The 22236-nt window shown below is 49.0% G+C and overlaps 2 protein-coding genes across 5 annotated transcripts in view; both read left to right on the top strand.

Annotated features, from left to right (window-relative positions):
* Positions 1-22236, top strand: part of nhsl1b (NHS-like 1b) — an 80852-nt gene that overhangs the window by 12358 nt on the left and 46258 nt on the right. The window contains exon 1 of one of the 4 annotated variants that reach the window (XM_076016819.1): positions 4405-4462. The exons of 1 other annotated variant lie outside the window; for it this stretch is intronic. In XM_076016819.1, the coding sequence (XP_075872934.1) occupies positions 4420-4462 (43 nt within the window). In that variant the 5' untranslated portion in view covers positions 4405-4419. Of the gene's footprint in view, positions 1-4404; positions 4463-17534; positions 18407-22236 lie in introns of those variants that run through there. 2 more of the 4 variants (XM_076016816.1, XM_076016814.1) reach the window with 2 other exon arrangements.
* Positions 1-22236, top strand: part of acbd3 (acyl-Coenzyme A binding domain containing 3) — an 81662-nt gene that overhangs the window by 19473 nt on the left and 39953 nt on the right. The gene's annotated exons all lie outside the window — the stretch shown is intronic.

The raw sequence follows: 22236 nt of genomic DNA, 5'->3' as shown, positions 1-22236 counted from the left end.
GGAAATTATTATAAGCTGTCGAGAGCCACAGAATCAAGGCTTTAATTGTGGTGGTCGTTGGCGGCCGGGGTATTAAATATAACAAGCGGCCATTAAATTATTAAGGAGACATAAAAATAGTCATAACATAAATAAGGGCGACGTCTGAAAATAGCCGCCTTAGTCAAATCTGGATTCATCCATTGCTTCGTCTCTCTGCCTCACAACGTAGCTCAGAGTGTTAGCTGCCATCTGACCGAAACCTTTTCTCTCCAGACTTTTCATGAGTGAGCAGCAACGACCGTGAGGTCACCCTCAAGTTCACCTCACCCCTTCCCCCCGCCCTAAAATAACCCCAAAGATGAAAATAACCCTGAGGAGGTTATTTTTGGGACGGATCTGCAGATGAATCGAACAAAGCCCAGCGAGGAGGAAGAAAGACTGGCTCATTCCCATTTTGGCAGACCGGCGCTGTTGCACACAATGTAGGAATACATTACGTACACGTACACGCGGGTATTTATACTCACACACGGCTTCTTGGCCGCGTGTTCTCGCAGGTGATTCTGCCGCTGAATAGTAAAGAATGTAGTGGGAATGTAGGAGAAGGAGGAAAGAAAAGAAGCATAGAAAGGGTGAGGAAGACCCACTGAGGAGACAACTGTGTGTGCACGCGGCTGTGCGTGTGTGTGCATTGGAGAGTGACAGTCAGGGGGTTCTCCAAGAAACCAGCCTCTCTAACTTGTGAAGGCTGAGGGCACGAGGTCAGAGGGAGCCCCCGTAACCAGCTAAGCCATCCTGAGACACACACACACACACACACACACACACACACACACACACACACCATATGCGAGCCCAACCCAGCCAGCCTTTAATGTGGTTGTGTGGTGCTGCGGAGGCTTCAGGAGCAGGGAGGAACCTCAGGAGGTCCCGGCCCTCCTCCGCTCCTCCTCTCTTCCTCTCCTCTTCTTCTCCTCACCTCATCTCTTTGTTTCTACAGACACACACACACACACACACACACACACACACACACACACACACACACACACACACACACACACACACACAAACAAACGTCTAGGGGCACAATTTCTTCTCAAACGTATTTGAAGCAATCAGTGGTTTCTGCTTTGGGTTCCAAGCCCAATAGTTCCCCCAATTCCCTGCCAAGTGTGTTCCAAGTATGGGCCAAGTATGGGCGTGGTGCTGTGGTGCCGTGGGTGCACTTTTCCCACATATGAGCGTTGAAGGGCTGCACCCCGATAATCGCAGCCCGAGCAATGAGTGGCTTTTGACCGTGAACATATATTATATATATACTCTCCCCGTCTCGCCCTCCACCGGGAACCTCACAACGTCCAGCTTCCACTGTGACACATGGCCTCTAACAGAGGCCCATTGTTTCAGCCACAGCGCCACCCAGGCAGCGGCTAAAGGGACCTGACTGCAGACTGCATCAGCGGCTGATGGAAGTCATGCCCACAGCGGGTTATGAACCAGTCTTGCACCACTGCTTCACAGTGGTCAGGAAGCAGACCGGACCTCAGCAGCACAACTGGGACTCTGTTGACGGCAAAGCAAAAACCACTGTGATGAAGTAAGAACTGCACTTCCTGTCGTCTCCAGCCAAGCGAAAGTTTGAACAAGGAACCAAATCAGACCGGCAAGCCACAGCGGTTGTCAAGGCAAAAAAAAAAAAAAAAAAAAAAAAGGCGATCCGACTTGTACGACCATTGACTTTGTTTTGTGTTTGAAAAAAATTTGAATTTTTCTTAACAAATTTCAACCAAATCAATGTCAACAGAGCTTTTGCATCTTTTGCATTGGTGCCCACGCAGACACACATAGACGTATTGAGCCCTGCTGCCTATCGTGCCGCATTGTGACGTGCGCTGATAGCACGATGCCGCTGTCCTTTGTCAGCAGCAGCCGCAGCCGCAGCAGCCGCAGCCGCCTTCATCTGACAGTTGACAGTTACCTCGTGGCGAACCTTCTGCTGACTGATCCGTGTTTAGCCGTCTCTGTTGTTTTCTCCATCCTCCATCCTCCTACCTCCTCAGTTCCCCTGATTCATCCCATTGAAGGCCTGTTGACTTTTCTCAGGCTGCTAATGAGCTTGAATTTGGCTTGAAACTCTGGTGTGTGTGTGTGTGTGTGTGTGTGTGTGTGTGTGTGTTTGAAAAGTCTGGAGGATCCTCCACACAAACACTCTGTGTAAAGGCAGCAGAGTTAAGATTCAAGGCGGCTCATGTGGCCGTTTGCTCACCCCGTCACTTTGGGACCAAACCCATTCAACCACAGCAGCATAACATCGCTGTGTGTGTGTGTGTGTGTGTGTGTGTGTGTGTGTGTGTGTGTGTGTGTGTGTGTGTGTGTGTGTGTGTGTGTGTGTGCATGCACGCGCACAAATCTGTTTCTTTTGGCTTTGCCATAGTTTCTATTAGAAACACATCTTTAACGTCTTTGAAAGATTTGAAAGGATTCCGTGGTTGTGTTTGGATCCCCCTCCTCCCCTCCTCCCCTCCGGCTGTGTCTCATTCCCATCCCTGTACGTCCGACGCCTCGTGTTTTGAGTCCCGCGACCTCCTGTTTGGTTTGTCCACCGACCGTTCAGACGAGAGCAGGAGGAAGAGGGAGAGACGAGGGAATTCTTCGGAGAAAAACGATGGAAATGCACCGACTGAGGAGTTCCAGGGAAACGATGGAGGAAAACGAGCGTTTGGGTGTTAAATGACAGGAAAAGTTCCAGATAACCCAGTTCCCGGCCGGTCCACATCCATCAGCAGCCCGACCTGCGTCCAAGATGCTTTTCCCAGCATCCTGTGGGGCGGCCGTGTCAACCCCATCCTGTTCCATTTCCTGTCCACCTCCGTCACCGCAGCTCACAGGAAAAATCCTCTCCGCCGGACGGCTGCCACCTCCCTCAGGGTTTTTTTTTTTTTTTTTTTATGATTTGCCTCCGATTGTTCCCTCGCTGTTCAGCGCCCACAGGAAGTGACACGTCTCTCGCTGCTGCTTCCTGGCCTGGCAAGGCGGGGGGGAAAAGTGGAGCAGTCCGGTGGCAGGACTGACGTGAGGAAGTGCGATTGTCAGGAGGCTTTTCCGGGTTCGGGCTCCGCAAGTTATGATTTAGGTAAACAGAGCCGGCGGCAGCGGTCGGAGCAGGTCGCACACATAATTACCTCCTCTGTCTGCACACTGTAAACACACTGTAGGTGAGCCCTGTGCTTGTTTAGTTTTTTGAATATATACACAAACCTGATATGAACACAGATGCGGCTACAAGATGTTTTTAAATCTTTTTTTTCCCCACTTTAGATGAGCTGAATAATGCTGTGAATTTCTATTATGGCAATGTCACAATGCAGAGATGATCCTTCCAGCCTTTGGAGTTATTTTTTATTATTTGGAAAGGCTTCATGTTGGACGCTGCTAAACCCGACACACACAGTCTCTTTTAAAGCAGTGGCTCCCAACTGGTCGAGAAAGCAATGTTTATTTTTTTTTAACATTTTGTCTCATGGAATGGGAATGAGGTGAAGTGCAGAGAAAGAAAACCTGCACCCCCACAAGCATCCTTGATTATTCATGCAGGTTTGGGGAAACCCAGTGTTGTCGGGTTCTCATTGTCAAGGAAAAAAACGATAACAATACGTACTGATATTACAAAAAAATGCTAATTTTGGGCCGATATTATCGGGACTGCCCATGAAGCTGTGACCCACTTTTGGGTCATGATCCACCAGTTGAGAAACACTGTTTTAAAGTATGTCGTGCAACAAAAAAAAAAAAACTGTGCAGGTGCTGCCCTCCTGCACCGCGTTGGTGCTGACCGTTCTTCAGGCCTGATTGCTCAGCAGCTCAACTTTACAAAGAGCCTGTTTGAGGACTGTGTGTGTGTGTGTGTGTGTGTGTGTGTGTGTGTGTGTGTGTGTGTGTGTGTGTGTGTGAGCCGATGACCCCCCGACTCGATAGCTGAAAAGGGGCCTGAGAGGCCACCTCGCACCTCTCCCCTCCCCCGCTGGACGACACCCGCCGCCGGCAGATAGCATCCCAGTCGCCGGGGCAACCTGAGGATCGGGGGGGGCTCCTGGTCGGAGGCACTTGAATGCACCACCTCAAACCCCCCCCCCCCCCCCCCCCCCCTCCAAACCCCCCCACCCACCCACACACACACACACACCCCTCTTTCTCCAAGACGCCTTTGATTGGCTAACACATGTGTGCGCCCTCTGCACGGCTGCACCGGAGCAGCACAGTGGGTGCACAGTGGGTGCAGAGTGGGTCTGCGAGGCGCTGCGCGTGGCAGCGGTGATGCATGTGTGTGTGTTGTCTGAAATGACTGGAGCGGTGACCTTGCACTTTGCCATGAGCTGATCGGCCGGTATCATCATCATCATCATCATCATCATCATCATCATACCTGTTAAAGGGATGGGGATCTGGAACCGGAGGCAGAGGAGGAACCCGTACGCCGGTAGGCTTCACTTTTGTGTTTGTGTTAGGTTGTAATGTGCACTTATGCAAATCTTTGTACAAACACACACTGGGCGACATGAGGATGAGTGCAGAGAAGGTGTGAGGAGTGTGTAGTGGGGAGAACGGCAGAAGGCAGAAGGGATGGGGACACGGAGCGGTGCTTTGGACTGGTGGTCGTGTTGGTCTGCCGCTGGTTCTACTGGTTCTGCTGGTTCTACCGGCCCGGTCAAGAGGTTCCAACTCAGCGGAGAGCTGATGACAGCAGGTGACTTGTTCTGCATCCGCTCTCTGCATGTCGGCGGATGATTATTATTTGCTAAGGAGTGTGTGTGAGTAGTTCCCACTGTGCTGTTCTTTATTGCTGTTGCAGCACTAAAAACAATACAAAAATAAATCCAGCTGGTGACACACTGGCTCAGTGACGCTCGGGTGCGAGTGCTTTGTCTGCGTGGTGTGTTTGACGTCTTTCCATCTGTTTCAAACTCACAGTGAAGATCTGAAAGGACGTTGGGCGTGATGTGCTTGACCGAGCACAGAATGTTGTCGTCGCAAAGCCGTGCGTGCCGCGCACCCGTGTTTGTCTCCCTGCGATTGGGATGAGCAGTCTGACAGACTTTGTGTGCGTGAGTTCTTATGTGTTTTTTGCAGGGGGCTGCAAACACCGGGCTCAACGTGCCTTTCTTTTCTGAGGTTTTGGGAACGTTAATCATGCGAGACTGATGCCTGATGCCCTCCCTCCCCCTGGCACACACACACACACACACACACACACACACACACACACACACACACACACACACACACACACACACACACACACACACCCCAGCGCTTCAGACGTGTCCTTTCCTGCCTTTTTAATCAGATTGGATTAATTTTATTACTCTTTGAATTCATGTTAACTTAACTGCTGCTAATACAGAAATAAACAGCGGCTGTAAGTTCACTCAATCAATCAACTGAGTCAGTATGAAGTGACATGAGGGGAGGTGCTGTGTTTTACAAACAGTGGCTGCCTGAGAAGTGCATACATGTGTCACCGGTTGATGTGCTTTTCATAATCGTTGTTATGTAAAACTGCAATGGCTTGATTTTTATTTTTGGATTTGAAAAGCAGCGTCATAATTGTGGTATTGTGCTTCAGGCAACATGGCCCCAACACAAAGCATCCATTGGCTTTTTTTTTGTCTTCCATCCTGATCTTGATGTTGTCTCTCTTTTTTTCCTTTCTTTTACTTCAATGCCGTTCTTCATTAAAGCGCCGTGATTGTCGTGCCATTGTGGTTCAAAAGGGGAAAAAAAAAAAATTGTTTATGACTGGTTGTGTTGGCGATGTGCAACACATGGAAACACTTTGTTCAGGACTTTGTTTGGGTTTTTCTCGCTGGAGAATAAATATTTGAAATGGCATTTGATGTTATGAGCGAGTGTTGTAGTCATGACCGCACCAACCCAGACCAAGACATCGTCGAGACTAGAGAGTATCGAGATGACACCAGACCAAGACTTTATATATCAAAGAAAAATAACAACAAAATGGAAAAAAATGGCCATTATCTTTTTTAAATTCAAGTGCTTCTAAAATGGAACAGCGACATCTCTTTTCAGCAAGGTGTACTTTGATTATTTTCTTTAACGTTTTGCTGCTTTGCCGACTATTTTCAAGAAAACAAGTTTTAGGAATAAGGGGGTGTGTCACTCAACAGTGTAAAACGATAGCAGCTGGATTCTTTTGTAGCGTTGGCTGAGTGTCGACTGGTCTTGATAAAAAAAAAAAAAAAACCCAGAGGTCGCCCGGTCTGAGACCAAGAAAAAATTGCCTCAGAGTCTGAGACCCTTAAAAAGTGCTCTCGAGACCGAGACCAATCTGGAGCACTACAACACTATGATGAGCTGTTGTTAAATCACTATTGTTAAATGTGGGATCCAGGCACTGCAGCTAATGTCGCTCTCCTCTTCTCTCCACATGGTGTTCCGACCCGCCCTCTTCCCGACTGTTGTGCGACACTTTATGACACGGCCTTCGCAACCAATCAGGTAAGTGCTCCACTTTTATACACTAAACTTTCCAAACTCTGACCTTAAAGAGCCCCGCGTTTAGTTGTGGCTGCTTCAACTGCAGGCCGTCCATCCATCCATCCATCCATCCATCCATCCATCCATCCATCCATCCATGCATTTTCAATACCCGTTTCTCTCTTCACCTTCTCTCTTGACTTTCTCTCCAAATCCAACCTTATTTTTTGACTTGAAACACCAATTTCAACTCTCTGCGTGCCGTCAAACATGTCGCGCGGCTGTGTTTTATGGAGGAGGTGTTGCAACCTTTGGAGAATGTGCATTGAGGGCGTCCCACCGGCCCCAGGCTTTTTAAAAATACGTGAGAAAGTGAAACGGAGCTCGGCGTCGGTGTGAGATCATCCAGTCCGCTGTTTTGTCAACGCGCGGCCCTGCAGGCGCTGCTCCGTGTTTGTTCAGCTCACACCTGTAAACTCAGAGGGAGCACCTCAGGTCACAGAGCACAAACCGCAGACTCGGGTTCCTGCACTGCGTCGCTTGCTCTTGGCTCCAAACCCCTCCTGCCCTGCCCCCGTCCTCCCTTCCTGCAGCCTGTCGCTGCAGCTGAGTCGTCCAACCAGTCCAACGCACTGTCTGCCTGACTATTGCAAAATGTACCTTCTGCTGTTCCAGTAGGTGGAAAATAACCAAGTATTTGTTTGAAAGCAATTCAGGGTCTTTTTGCTTCTGCTCAAAGCAGGAGTCCGTACTCTGAGAGCAGACGTTTTGAAACAATGATATCAAAATAATGACACACAAAGCACAAATATAAATTCGCGATTTAAAGGTTATATTCAATGTTTATCACAGTTAAATAGCTTAAACAGATTTCTTGCAACTTAAATATTAAACTAATTTGTCCTAAATAATGCAGTTGACAAGTGAAGGAGTTACAGTTCAATATAACCGCTGGTATTGACAGGGGCTGTACTTCGCTAATTACTGCTGTGAAGTAGCGTTTACCTCAGTCAATCGATTTATCATAATCCTCATCGATTACGTCGACTCATCGCTGCAGCCCTAACACCGAGTGTCTCCAAGCAAGTAGCTCTTTTCAGCGTCAATCACTTTATTTTTGTGCAAAGAAAGCAGAAATGAAATAAAGAAGGTTGGTTTTCATCAGAGCTTTTTGCAGGAACTGTGGCATTTCCATTGGCTGATGACCTTATTAGTCATCATCCTGAGTCGTTAGCTCTCACTTTTTGAATATTGCTCTGTCGGTGCTGCAGCTCAGAAGCGTTCACTCCCGCTTCAGCCACAGACGTCGCTCCAACTCCCACATTACATTTGCCTCGAGAGTGCAGCCCCCCCCCCCCCCCCCCGCCCCCTTTGAAAAGATTTCAGATCTCCAAACTCTCCAAAAACCAGACGGCGCTTTATCCGCGCGTTGGCGTCGCATTAATCCGCGCACCTATGTGACGGTGGAACCCGAACCCGCCGTGTGGCGACGCTGCCTTTAATGAGAGGCCGAGCGATGGTCGTCTAGACGGGTGGGAGGCGAAGGGATTGCCGTCGGAGCGCCGCAGCGGAGAGCCCAGAAATGACTGTGTTTACTCTGGTTGAGCCCCGGCTTCACCCTTCAGCCGCCTGTGTGACTCAGCTCGGTCCGCCAGGCTTAATGCCGGGGACTTTTATTAGGCTGCGGAGACAGCCGAGGTGTCTGGCTGTCTGGATTACACAGTAGCTGCCTGCTGACACTGTCCTGGCCTGATGATTATCATTAGAGGTTTCTTTTTTTTTTTTCTTTTCTGAAAATATTGATTTCTCAAATGATCAACACACACCTTCGGGACATCCTTCATTTCTTAAATTCCTATGATCACCTTTGAGGTTGTGTCTTCCCACTGTTTGGCCCTTCCGTTTATTGTCTTTTTCACAGTTTTTAATTCCCACGTGAATGATTCTGTAAAGCAAAGAGATTAGAGGGAATGGAACGGAATGGTAAAAAAATCGTGTTGATGTTGCACGGCCCCTCCCTCCGTCCCACCCCCAGAGCAATATCAAGGTTTCCTTCCCATGAACCTAAGACGCCTTTAACAAGGCAACAAGAGGCGGAGCAGGACCTGGAGAAGGTCCGAGGTGCAACATGAGATACAAGAAAAATACACAATAGTTGTTTCTTGATTTCTTTTGTTGCATGGACAATATTTTTCCTATGGCGAGTAACCAAAGACGTGTGAGGAGCTCTCGTGGAAGGTTGAGCAGTTTGGAAACCCGAGGGGTGTGTGTAGTTTTTTTTTTTATTATTATCATTTGTTCCGTCCTCCTCCTACACAAAGGGAGGGGAGGAGAGGGGGCTTCTCAAGCTGTGCTTCCATGACCCCTATGATTGCGCAAAACATAAATATTGCAAAAAAAGAAAACTGGTGATGGAAACAGCTAAACTTGGAAAAACCTCTCAAATGTGGCCAAAAGCTTTTGATGCTCTCTCATGAGGTGGTTTTTCGGACGTATCCATACAGAGGTACATTGCAAAAGTGTCATGGGAAACACTTTCTTCGCACCATTCAATGGAAACACCTGCAAATCGCAATTGTACTTTGTGGAAATTTCAGAAATATCGCTTTTATTTTGGCGAATAACTGAAAAAATCTGAAACGCAGCTACTGACTAACGTGCACCGGGAAAATTCCAAGTGCATGTAAATGCATTGAAAAGCAACGGCTGCACACTTGCACTGCACTGCACTGCACACTGCAATACATATGAAAGCCCACACACACCTGTAAGCAGCGTCGCATCCCCTGTGTTCCAGTCACAGGCAGGCAGGACGAAGGCAGAAAGACCAGAGGGAAAATAAGGAACGCAGCCCGGAAAGTCCCCCTCTCTGGGCGAGTGGGTGGCCCTGGCCCTGACCGGTGGTCTCTGGCTGCCGGAGTCCGAAGTGGGCCGAGAGTTTGTGTTTCACCTCAGCGGCTGCAGGGGACACAAAGACGGGGTTGTGTGTGTAGGAGAGGAGAGGAGAGGAGAGGAGAGGAGAGGAGAAGAGAGGAGGGGAGAGGAGGGAAAAGAGCTGGAGAGGAATGTTAAAAATGAGGGGTTTTTTTGGAGGGGAGTGGAGGGGGGCTGATTTAAAAAAAGAAAATGAGTGAGACATGAAGAGATAGAGACAGATATGTGTGTGTGTGTGTGTGTGGGGGGGGGGGTGTAGCTGCCAGATGGAACTTTTCCTCCTGAACTTGTGACAGACAGCTTGTGGGAGGAAGAGAGTCTCTGTGTGATTTGGTGCGAGTGCGTCTGTTTGTTTGGATTGCGTGTCGGACGGCGACTTAGCCAAGGTGAACTCCCGTCTTTGTTGTATATATTACCATTGTCTATTGTGCGTGTGTGTCTGTGTGTCTGTGTCTGTGTGTGTGTGTGTGTGTGTGTATGTGTCTGTAATAACAGCCGTCGTGGTTTATCTTAACGCTGCTTGAAACCCCGGAGAGCGGAACGGCTGGAGGAGGTTGTTGCCACTGCCAGCTGCTCTGGCGGGCCGAGGCGGGGAGGGGGTTGCGGGGAAAAAAAACAAAACATACGCACACACACACACACACACACAGACACACACACGTGTGTGCAAGTGCAAGAAAAGAAAATACATATGAAAGCCCACTGATCTGGATTCAGCCGTTAAATCCTCCGCTAACAGGTCGACTCGCTTTGGGAGCCGTTCCTGGATCAGGAGTAAGAAGAGGGGCTGCAGATGAGAATGTGTGTGTGTGTGTGTGTGTGTGTGTGTGTGTGTGTGTGTGTGTGTGTGTGTGTGTGTGTGTGTGTGTGTGTGTGTGTGTGTCAATGAAAGCTGGTCTGCGTCCAGCGTTTAGAGGAGGCTCTGGCTGGATTGATGCAGCATTACGAGCCGGGATAAAAGGGATGAGTGCAGAGTAACCAACAACTTTGCATGCTCTAGCTCTCAGTCCGTGTGTGTGTGTGTGTGTGTGTGTGTGTGTGTGTGTGTGTGTGTGTGCGTGTGCGTGCGTGCGTGCGTGCGTGCGCGCGCGCGCCTGACAGCTCACAGCTGTAGAGGGCAAAACGCCAGAGCCAAAGTCGACCCCTATTGTCAGGATAACGGTCGGCCTGCCGTCTGCTCATTCAGCACGATTCACTTTGTCTTTGTCCCTCTTCCACTGTCTTTCAGGCCGAGTCACTCTCTCTCTTTCTCTCTCTCCCTCTCCCCCTCTCTTTTTCTCTTCCTCCTGTCCGTTTCTTTTTGGCCATATTCCGCTTGTTATTTTCTGTTTGACCATTGTCCTTTGCATCCTTCTTTCTTTGAATTGCAATGTTGAGTGTCAGGGGATTGTGGTGGGCCACACACACACACACACACACACACACACACACACACACACACACACACACACACACCTCAGTGCGCTCCTGCCGCTGCTACTGTTATTCCACACATCCTGCCGTTTTTTTTTTATGAGACTTTTCCTCTCACTTGTGTGCTCGTAAAGCAAAGGTTTTATACAGTAAACACATGGCACGTAACACTTACACCTCGTAACAAGCTGCACTCATCTTAACCCCCTCACCCTCAGAGTCCAAGATGGCTCCCATTCATTGAATTTTTTTAAGATTTTCCTTTTTAAAACAACAAAAAACTGAAACAGTGAGACATCACTGAGGCAGAAAAACACCGCCTGTAAGTGACTGTAGCACGAGAGCACTGCACTGGCTTTCATTCAGATGCCAGACTAAGCTTTGCATACAGGAAGAGATTTTTTTGAAAATCTTCGATGATGATGATGGAAATGCAAGTGACCACACACACACACACACACACACACACACACACACACACACACACACACACACACAGCCAGATTCTCAACTTAAAACTCAACATTTAAGGAAGTCAAGTGCATCTCTAGGCCCTGCGATGAACTGGCGACTTGTCCAGGGTGTCCCCTGCCTTCGCCCTAAGACAGCTGGGATAGGCTCCAGCAGACCCCCGTGACCCTGAGCTCGGGACTAAGCGGGTATGGAAAATGAATGAATGAATGAAGTGCATCTCTAAAGCAGCGCAACATGGCCGGCGTCCAGCAGGAGGAAGTGATGAGTCAGTCGGCCGTCTTCCTGGTCCACTGTTGTTTCCTTGCCGCACACACGCTGTGCACGTGCAAGTCAAGGGCAGCTGCTTGATAAAGTGGCTGCTTCCGGAATCACGTACGCGCGGCGTCGTATTCAAAGGTCGATGTGTGAAACAGGTTTGTCCTGCTGTCGAGTTGAAACGCTGCTGCAAGGACAAAAACGCCGACCTGTCAGCACGTCAAGTCTTTGAGGACACCTGTTGGACTTTAAAGCGAGACTCCACAGACGCCCTGCGTCTTTATCAGCCGCTCCTCCGTCCGCCTGCGCTCAACTCCCACTCGCTGAGTTGCCAAATTGGAAAAGACCCGTTTGCAAAGGCAGACGCGTTTCACCGCACCGTCGTAACTCCTCGCACCCATAATCTCACTCTGACATATTTCAAAAAAAGACGCCGCCATCTGTAAATCATTTCGGAAAAAGCCGCCGTCTGGTGTGAAGAGCTCGGTCCATATGCAAAAAAAAAAACACCCACATCTGGCCTCAGGTCTGCTGGAAAAGCCGCGTCCCTCAGGCATGACTGATCCGGAATGCACAGAGCCGACCGCACCCTTTCTTCCCCTTCAACCACTGGATGCAGCAGGCCTGCTGGGTGTGTGTGTGTGTGTGTGTGTGTGCGCGTGTGTGTGTGTGTGAAAGCGCTGCTCAGATTACCAGAGTTTACTCGCACTCTAAGCCATCACACCACTCCTTTCTTTATTTCTTCAACTATTGTTCCTTGTGCTGCGATATCATTTCATTTCTCCTCCTCCTCCTCCTCCACATTTCCCGAAGCCTTTTTCCCTCCCAGTTACTTTTGACAAACCCAAGAGGAAACGTTGCACATCCCTAGCATGAGCGGTGTTATAAAAGCGTCATATGATCTGGTAAGCTAAAGAAAACATACAGCAATAAATGCAACATTTCTCTCAAAAATTTCTGCTCGTGCACAAAATCCCATCGTCATATATTCGTATGCATTCTATCGTCACGCGCATATTTGTGCAAACAAATGCGACTGACCTCAAGCTGCCGTGAGGTCAGGGGTCAGAGGTCAAGAGAAATACCTGCCTCGCTCACATGACTTCTTACTTCCACACACAAACACCTTTAATTGCAAGGATTGTTTGGAACCGGGGAGGTATGTGGAGACGGTGCTCTCAGCTAAGCCAGTCGCTTTTAGCAGGGAATAATAGTTAAGCACACACACACACACACATGCACGCACGCACGCACGCACACACACATTCACACAGAGCTTTCTACCAGAATAATAGATTTTGGGATAATGGAGCACGTGGCCCAAGGAATGAGGGGGATTTGCCTGTAAACCAGAATGAATTGACTGGCGTCGGGGGGGGGTTTCAAGCGGTTTAGTTCATTTAAAACTGCAGAGGAGCCAGCGTGTGTGTACTGTGTTGTTTGTGTACATGTGTTTGAAAAAGGCTTCTTCTTGGCGCCTTGACTGCTTGAAACGTTATTGTTATCCCTCTATAAAGATGGATATCAGCACACACACACACACACACACACACACGCGGCCATCAGAACGCAGAATTGCTTTATTCCCCAGAGGTCATGACATGTTTCTGGCGGCCAGTCAGATGGTCTGATAGTCGGATAAACTCTGATAGTGTCGGATCTGTATACACACAAACGCACAGGCGCGCTCAGGCAGTTTTCCAACTCATTAAACCTTGAAACGAGGGCCAGAAGCTCAACAGGTCGCTGGAGAATACCCAGGAAATGCAGCCGGATAGTGACCCCGTGTGGTCGAAAGTGGTAACTACGTCGCAGCGAGGCAAGTCAAAGCGCATATTGTACGGGTTTACACAGGCCCAAAATTGCTCGAAGTAACAAAAAACATTGAGCATTATCAGTGTTTTTACGTACGATCAACCCGATGACGTGATAGCCCATTTAGCATCATCCACTCTAATGTAATGGAGTATGTCAAATAAAGCTGTAAAATCAACTGCCTTCCACTGTTTAAGATAAATTAGCCCATTCATTTAAAACTCTCAGGGGACCTAAAGCATTAAAACGGTGCCTCTACTTACTTACATTTGGCCACTAGGGGGCAGCTGCGGCGCTAACCGCCAGTCCTGCTCCCTGAGCGCTCCGCCGAGCCCTGGAGAGACGCGTCGTTGCTAGGCTGTGGATACCTGATAGTGTCACTTTATAGCGCGTGACTCACTTATTCCTTATCCATCCGTCTAGTTTCATGCAGGTCAGTCACCGTTGTTTACTGACGCTGTCTGATGGCAGCGGAGGTAATAAAACAGTGCAGGAAAAAATATATTTATGGGTTTATTGCATCTGCACGCAGTGCGTAGACACACACACACACACACACACACACACACTTTCTCTCTCTATGCCACAAAGATTACAGTGAGGGTGAGTAAGAAGATCACTTCTGCTCCTCTGCCTCGCCTCCTCGCAGCAGCTCAGATTTCATTCTAAAAGTCTCCAGTGTCAAACTAAGACGATTGTTCAAACGGTTCTTTCACAGAGATAATAGCGACTTCCAGGCAGCCCACCGACCCGCCGAGCGACCGAGCGACCGTGCGAGGTGAAGGTTAAAGCTCTCAGATTTAAAAAAGAGGGTCAAGGTTCAAAGGTTTGCAGTGAGCCGGGTCAAACAGCCGTCAGGAGGCGACAGCAGATGATACAGTCTTTAGTCGGGAAGGAAGAGGAGGCAGCCTGATCATGTACAGACTCAACTCCTACCCGTCGAATCTGTTTGCTTTATTTCCATTTTCTGTTTCTGCTAATTGTGAGTTTCGCACTACTGATGTCTCAACGAGATGCTGAGGCCGTTCTCAAAAGGAAACCCCTGATCTTTCTCTCTGAACTTCAGACACACGAATAAACACATTCTGCTGGAGTGACACGACTTCCCAGACTGATTCACCCTCATCCGGACCCCTAAATGATGCGCGTTTAACTCAGGGACTCATTATGTGAAGGTGATTGCAGAGGCGTGGACGACAGACTGTCTCCAATCAAACACGTTTGGCTCCTCAAATTTGCCCCTAACTGCAACTTTCTTTTATCTTTTTCTCCCCCCCCCCCCGGTGCACGGTAAGCAAACACATGAACGGCAGCGCCGGTGTAGCTGTCAGGGTAACAGTGCGGCGCTGGCCACTAATAAAAGCCTTCCTCTGTGGTGCCTGTGTTTAACTGGAACCAGGGCCACTTCCCTCCACGGCACAGAAACTGTGAAAGCGTGTTTACTGGGATTTGGAATTTTGGCTCCCAACACGCCTCGGCGCCTGGATGCAAAATAAAAGTCCGCTTGTGGACGCATGAAATACTCCCTGTGTTAGTGCAAGAGTTAGTGTGTCTGTGCGTTGCTCTCCAGAAAGAGTGTCCTGCAGCATCTGCAAACACGGGGCTTAATATGTTGTTTTCTGGAGATACAATAGTACAAAATTATTCTTGGCTCTTATCAATCTGCTGCTTTCAGGCCTTTGAGGGAAAATTGAGATCTGATACGGGGGCATCATATGGGGCCTTTAAGGACACAGGAAATGGAGCGGAAGCAGCCAATCAAACTCCGCCTGGGTTTATTGATTATGGTCGCTTCCCTGCCAGCATTAGCGCTGAGGGATTGAAAAGGTGGAGATTTATGAAATGGTGAGGTGGGGGCAGAACCTGGATGCTGACCTCTGACTCTTCAATCCCCTCTGGGGTTTTTTTGGCACTGAAGCAGTTTTCACTCCTGAACAGCGGGAATCAATAGATCACAGCGGCTCAGCAGCCTCGTCCCCTCAGTAGGGCTGGGCGATTTGGGACAAAAATAAAATGCAGAATTTTTTTCTCTCTCAGAAAAGTCGATTTTTGATTTTTTTTTTTTGTTGGTAAAACTACAAAAGACAATGGAATGAATTATTTCAATTACCAAATACAAATGAATCCCCGTGTGGATGAACAACCTTAACTGTCCTTCACCATACAGCACTTTTAAAAATAAAAGGTTTTTCGATCATCTTGAACAACGATGAATGAATAAAGTGCAAAACTTTCTCATTGTGTAAAAATGAATAGAGGCTCGCCTTGACTAATACATCCGATTTCGATTTAAAATCGATTCATGGCACAGCCCCACTCCGCCTTCAGCTGCGTATCACTGCCGCTTCCCCGTCACGTTTTCGATGCCTCTGATCATTTCCTCACACCAGTGCGGGGTTAAATATTTTTGACTTCCTGTGAAACAAAAGACCTCCGTTATAAAGTGCGTCATGTGTTTTTTATCACGGGGGTGACGTGCATGTGCTCTTTTGTTTGTGTAAAGTGCCGAGACAGAGAGTTTCCCGTCTAAGAGAGAAAATGGAAAAATGAGTTCAGGGATTAAAGTCCAGCTCTGCTCACAACCCGGTCTAAAATCTGGGATCTCCTGTCCGTTCGACATCGACGGCAGCTTCAAATCAGCGTCTAGACAGAAGCCGCTTCCTCCGATGGCCGAGCCGCACCGCTAATTAAGAGTTGTGTACGTGGCAACAACGGGGGAAATGAGAGGCCTCCGTCGAGGCTGCCGCCAAAAATCCGTACACAAAAATACTCTGGGAGGCGCGCGCGTGCACACGCCGTGCGCTGTTTTTCTGTCACACCTTAGGTGGTCACACGCATAACTCCGACTGGGTGGGGGGGGGGGAGCAAAAAAACAAAAAAACAAAACACCACCTCCTCTCACATTTGCGGCACCCCATAAAGACTTTGTTTATGTCCTGCAGGGGTTTGTGTCTGCTCTTAAAGGTTTGCCTTGCCCGTGTTTAAAAGGCAGCTATATATAAACCCTTCATTGCGTTTCATTAAAGTCCAGCAGTCGCATATTTTTCCCCCTCAGTAAAAACAAAAAAAAAACCAACACGTGCGAAGCTCTTTGTGCTTTTCGCAGCGTGCGCTGTTATGCAATGTTTGGTGCTGTTCTTTGATTACTAAGAATCGGTTGTTTAACCAGTTGACTTAAGCCGCCGCTGGCGCAAAATCAGCAACACTGATACTTGGAAACTGTCCATAAACAGCCTGTGTGCACCCTCCTTTTCATATCCCTTTTTATAATAATATTTTTTTTGTGGTTTATTAGATTATGTAACGTGAAATACTGTGGATAGCTGAGGTGGGGCAGGACCTGAGTAGTTAGCAGTGTAAACAAGGCTGTCAGGAATGAAAAGGTGAGCAGGAGGGAATGAAGAGGGAGGGAGGGAGGGAGGGAAGGAGGGAAGAGAGAGGGAGGACTTGCCCTGCCCTCGTAAATGGATGGAGGGAGGAGCGGAGAGCGGGAGGAAGGGAGTGGAGGGCGGAGTCAGATTTCAGCAGCGTGAAATCCTAACCTTAACACTGGCAACACGAGAAAAAAAAAGCAACTCTCCCAACACTCGCTCACTTGGAGGAGCGAGAACCAGGACAGACAGACAGGCAGGCAGGCAGGCAGGCAGACAGACAGACAGACAGGACCCTCTCCTCCATCAGCTCACTCGGGCGCAGCAGGTGTGTGGCTTCCCTTCCGGGATCCACCTTGTGCCGATCAGCTGACCGAGGACTCCCGAGACAGCCGTCAACACCTGGGCGGTCTCATCACCGTCGCGGGGATTCCCTCCGTTCAATCCGTCCACCTGCGAGGCGAGGAGCGAACTTTCACACCGGAGAGGCTGCCGGTTGGCTGTTGCAACTCAGACTGCAGTCTCAGAAGGCGCTGGAGTTTACCACCAGTTTTTATAGAGCTTGTGGCCAGGAGGACTTTTCCTACGAGCAGGCACGAAAGAAAGAAAGAAAGAAAGAAAGAAAGAAGAAAAAAAAACAACTTCCACCGGTCGGGAATAGATTCCCATGGAGGCCTCTCGCGGGGAAGTCGGGCATCAGGTGATCCGCTCGCTAACAACTGGAGATAACGAGCGTGCACGGCGCCCCGGCGCGTAAACAACAACAACAACAACTGCCGGCGCTCGCGAAAAGTATTTTTCGAGGCACTGAAGAGACCTTCTTGAAGAGACCTCCTTCCACCCTGGACTGCACCGAGGGCTGGCACAGTCACCGCAAGCAGCAAGCAGCAGAAGTAGCAGCAGCAGCAGCAGCAGCAGCGCGCGTAACGGCGTGCGGGCGCACAGCAGTGGTGATTTTCGAAGATTGCCGGATTGCGTAATTACCCCTCGGGGGTTCGGCAGTCATGCCAAGAGAGCAACAAGCTGGGGTGGAGAAGAGAAGAGAGCAAATGAAGGAAGGGAGGTGATTTGAGTGCGTCAGAGTCTCCACGAGGTGCAAGTGATGGTGTGGTAGCGCGCAGAGAAAGTGGTGCCGCTGCGGCCGCGTTTCCACCTGGAACGAATCTCGTCATCAGTAGAACGATAGCGGAGAACTCAGAAACCGACTTCAAAGCTTGGACTCAGGAATCTGGAATGTAGAGGAATTACACGGGCCGGTCGTGTATAAACATGGATCACACACCGCATCAGGATCAAGTCTGATTTCTCTCCCCGGATCGGAACTTTTTAAAGCGATTTAAAAAAAAAAAAAAAAAAAAAAAAAATCATCCAACCTCATCGTTTTTGTTGGTTTTTTTTAAAAGTGAGGATGAGGGGCGACAGGCGATGCTCGTCCTTTCGCAAGGAGAAGCCCGCGGGCCTTTCGCGAGCCATCAGCTGGCTCAACGTGTCCAACCTCGGGCGCCAGAGCAGGCGCATCTTCCGCAGCCAGAGCGAGCTGCACCGCATCCACGGCCACCCGGCGCAGGCGCAGCAGGGGCTCTCCGCACACCTGCGCAGGAGCAAGCACGGGGACGGCAGCGACGACGACGACGACTGGGTGTACCACCCCCAGCACAGGAAAGGTGAGGGGAGGCTGGAAACCTTTTCAATGGACCGTTTGTTCCCCTCGCGCTGAACCAGGAAGTCGCGCCGAGCCGAGCCGAGCCGAGCCGAGCGAGAAGTGGGTCACAGAGTGTTTGGTGTCGGTCCGCAGTCCTGCTCGCTGCGGCAGGGTTCCGCGTGGGTGTGCAGGGTGGAAGGGGTGTGTGGCGCGTGACATGTAAACGATTATTGGTCAAGGGGCCGGGAACCGTCGCTATCACGGCGGTTGACGGTGACGTCACAGGGCTGGCGGCGACCCGTGCAATTCGGTTGGGTCAGCGGGAAGTGGGAGCAAGTGTGTGTGTGCGTGTGTGTGTGTGTGTGTGTGTGTTTCTCAGCTCGCTGATCAGGTTGTGATAGTTTTCACAAGCAGTTGAAATATACTACTTCTATGTACTACTACTACTACTACTACTACTACTACTACTACTGTAGTGCTGTCCCTCCCGTAGTTAGTTTTTTTTTTAAATGGCAACTGCAGCACCGTATTTGCAGGCCAAGTACCTGCAGCACCTCCTGGAATAGTGCGCATTAGACGGCCTGAGTAAAGTCAGTTGCTTCTTAGCAAGTCAGTCACCACGACAAACAAACTTGGGCGATGTGGAAGTTGCGGCTACATACGAAACCAGACAGTGTTTTTTTTTTTTTTTTTTTGGCCAGACTCATCAGCTTGCTGATCAGCTGATGAGTCTGGCCATTTTTGTTTGGTCCAGTGGCAGCCGAGACCCCGGGGAGCACAGCTGCAACGCTATCCTCACCTTGAGGCACAAATGGAAAGAAGAGACGACGTGATCGCGTTACGCTCATTAGCCGCGGCCAGCTGACTCAAAGCTGCCAGGAAACAATCAGGCTCGATAGAAAACAGGCTAATAGACGAATGCGCTTCATGGTTCAAAGCCTCTTCTCTTTATTTGCATCTCTGACTGTGGTTGTTTACGAACCTGAAGTGGCTCTTTGGGGCACACGTGGATCAACTCGTGCACACGCTGTCCCCCCCACCCTCCCTCCCACCACTCCACCTTTTCTTTTTTTTCCCCTCCCCTGTGTTGTTTCCACTCCCCGGGAATGCGTAGTTTGTCGCTGTCATTCGCGGCATGTCGAAATCTCTCCTCATCACGCCGTTTACCTCTGAACCTGCCCCTTCCAAAAACAGCTCGGGGCCTGCTCACGGCCGGCATGGTTCGAGGTCCTCGCATTTTTTCTCACAGTCTTGCCAGAGGAGCGCCCGTTTTAAAAAGCGCTCGTTAAAAAGGCACTCGATGATTAACACAGTTGGCTCGTTTGACTCTGTTGCACGCGTTCCAAGCATTTGCTCCGATTTGAACTCATTCACTTTGAGGCGTTTTTGAGATATGCTTGGAAAACGTCATCAGATTGTTAGAATAAAACCTGTCTAAAATAAAAACAATAAAACAAAAAACTTCTTCTTCTGCATTGAGACACAGAGAGAGAGAGACGGTGTTCTGCAGAAAAGTCTAAAATTATCCACAGGCTTTGTGCTTTCAGGGGAAAGACGAAGGCCGTTGAGATTTATAAACGTTCAAATGTCCTTTTTTTTTTTCTTTTTTTTTCTTCATTTTTGCTGACTGCAATATTTCTTACAAGAGCGGACAAATCTTTACTGCCTCTGGACCCCAAAGTCAACATTTCACAACGACAGAAAAAGCACTGTAACCGGCTTGTACTGAGGGGAAAAAAAAAAAAAGAGGCCAAACGCTCTATTATGTGTGGCTAATTTTAGTCCAGCAGCAGTGTGACAGACAGGTCAGTGTAAAATGAATCCGTTCTGAGCAGACAGACACAAAAGCAAACACATGTAACGTACATACATAGTCAGACACGCCCGCGTGCGCATGAGTCGCCGCGCATGGAAACCTCCCCTACAAACGTCTCCAATAAGCTGCAGTGTTTTCAACGGGCTCCCGCCAGGAGCCATTACAAGGTACGTGGGCCGCTGTGCAGCGTGCCGCCGTGTAAATATAGCCCCGAAATGACGGCCTGTGGCTCCGAAACCTGCAATTTTCCATGGAGCTTCCAGTCTGACTGGCTGGCTGGTTGGCTGCTGCTGCTGCTGCTGCTGCTGCTGTGGCCTCAGTCATCAAAGTAACCGGTGTTCTAGTCGCCGGCTCGGACCGACCGGTGCGCGGCCGTGTGACAGAAGGCCGTCGTGTCAGCTGCCGCTCGGTCGCCTCAGCTAAGACATCTCAAAAGGTTTCACCGACTCGAGGCGGGTAGAAAAAGAAAAACAAGTGGACGCAAAAAAAACAAAAAAAAAACAACAGTTGCTAGATGTGGAATGCGTCTTTTTTTTTTTTTTTTTTTTTAAAAAACAGTTTGCAAATTGAAATAACCTGGAAAAACACATTTCTACTTCTGACTGACTTGCAACAGAGAGGACGTGGCACCTGGGCTGGCAACTGTGCACCTGGCAGGCCTGTGAAAGGGCTGACCAGGGCTGCCTTTCTCCACCATGTCCAGTCAATGAAAGTGTAAAATGACTTTTGAAAGTATCTCATTTGAGTATCAAATGACACAAGTTTGCCATAACATGCAAACGACAGTATTAAAGCAACAGTAGATGGCAGGACATCTTTTGAGAAGACACACAGCGTTGTGATGAGCAAGCCTGATAAATACGCAGCAACACGTTGAACAGCAGCTAGCGGTGCCAAAAACACAGCGAGCGGCGGCGTCGGGGTCGATCCAGGCGACTGCTGATGTTGTCTTTGCCCGATGACTTCACCCTCTTCGCAGTGCGTCGCTCGCTTGGCAAGTCAACACACGACAGGAAGCCGATGAGTCGCTCAGATTTCAGTTGGCAGGAAGCGGCGCTGCTTGTCAACATGCCGGGGGGGGGCGGAATTGAAGGATTTATTAGATTTACATGATTATTACACAGTTTTCTGTTTTTAATTACATTTTTTTTTCTGCCTGCTGAAACCTTTTTTTTTTAATTTATTTATTTATTTATTTATTTTCTTGCAAAATTAGGGCAGCGACATATTGACCCAAATATCCGACCGTACTTTGGCGCAGCGGCGCAAAATGCCATCAGTGAGCTCTTCATGACTTTAGGCTGACGGATGTTTCTGGGTGTATTTGTCGGTGTGTGAGATGTGTAGTGTTCAACGGAGGCCAAGCGCTTGTGTAACTGCAGGGTTTGGGACCACACACACACACACACACACACACACAAGCGTTTATATGCACGACATCATTATGTAGCCCATGTGCAAATCCAGATAAGCAGATGATAATTCGCTTTAGGGGAGATGTGATGTATAAACCAGCAGGGCCTCATTAAGGAGACAGACATGGAAATCTGTGGACGTGGCCCGCAGCCCGGAGCGAGCGCACACTTCCAGCATGTGCACGGTTCCGTGTTTCACAAGTTTATCTTTTTAGAATATAATAAAAAAAAAAAAGATGGAGATGTTTCTAATATCCTGTTTCTCTCCCTCTCTGTTCTCTCCTATGTGCTGAAAATTCTGCAATGATTCTTTTTCAGGTAAGTCATGTTTTTTTTGTTTTTTTCCATGACCCCCGCCCCCTACACACACACACACACACACACACACACACACACGCACATACAACTTCTCAGCTGATTCCAGATCAGTGCACCTGAATGCTGAAAGCATCTAAAATGCGTCATTGGCCAGTTCCAGCTCGTCGTAAATCGCAGGCCATGAAGTTTTCATTGAAAAAGAAACAGAAACACCTGTGTTTCTGCATTGTGCCGCATGTGCATGTGCTGTCTTTGTGTTGTCAGATCTGATATCGGCCTGAGAGCTAGTAAGAGAACCGCAAT

This window comes from Nelusetta ayraudi, unplaced genomic scaffold (genome assembly GCF_046127955.1).
Source record: "Nelusetta ayraudi isolate G7.1 ecotype Tasmania unplaced genomic scaffold, CSIRO-AGI_Nayr_v1 ptg000238l, whole genome shotgun sequence".
In the NCBI taxonomy this organism is placed as follows: Eukaryota; Metazoa; Chordata; class Actinopteri; order Tetraodontiformes; family Monacanthidae; genus Nelusetta; species Nelusetta ayraudi.
The sequence above is the reverse complement of the archived record's forward strand: the minus strand, read 5'-3'. Positions and strand labels throughout refer to the sequence as shown.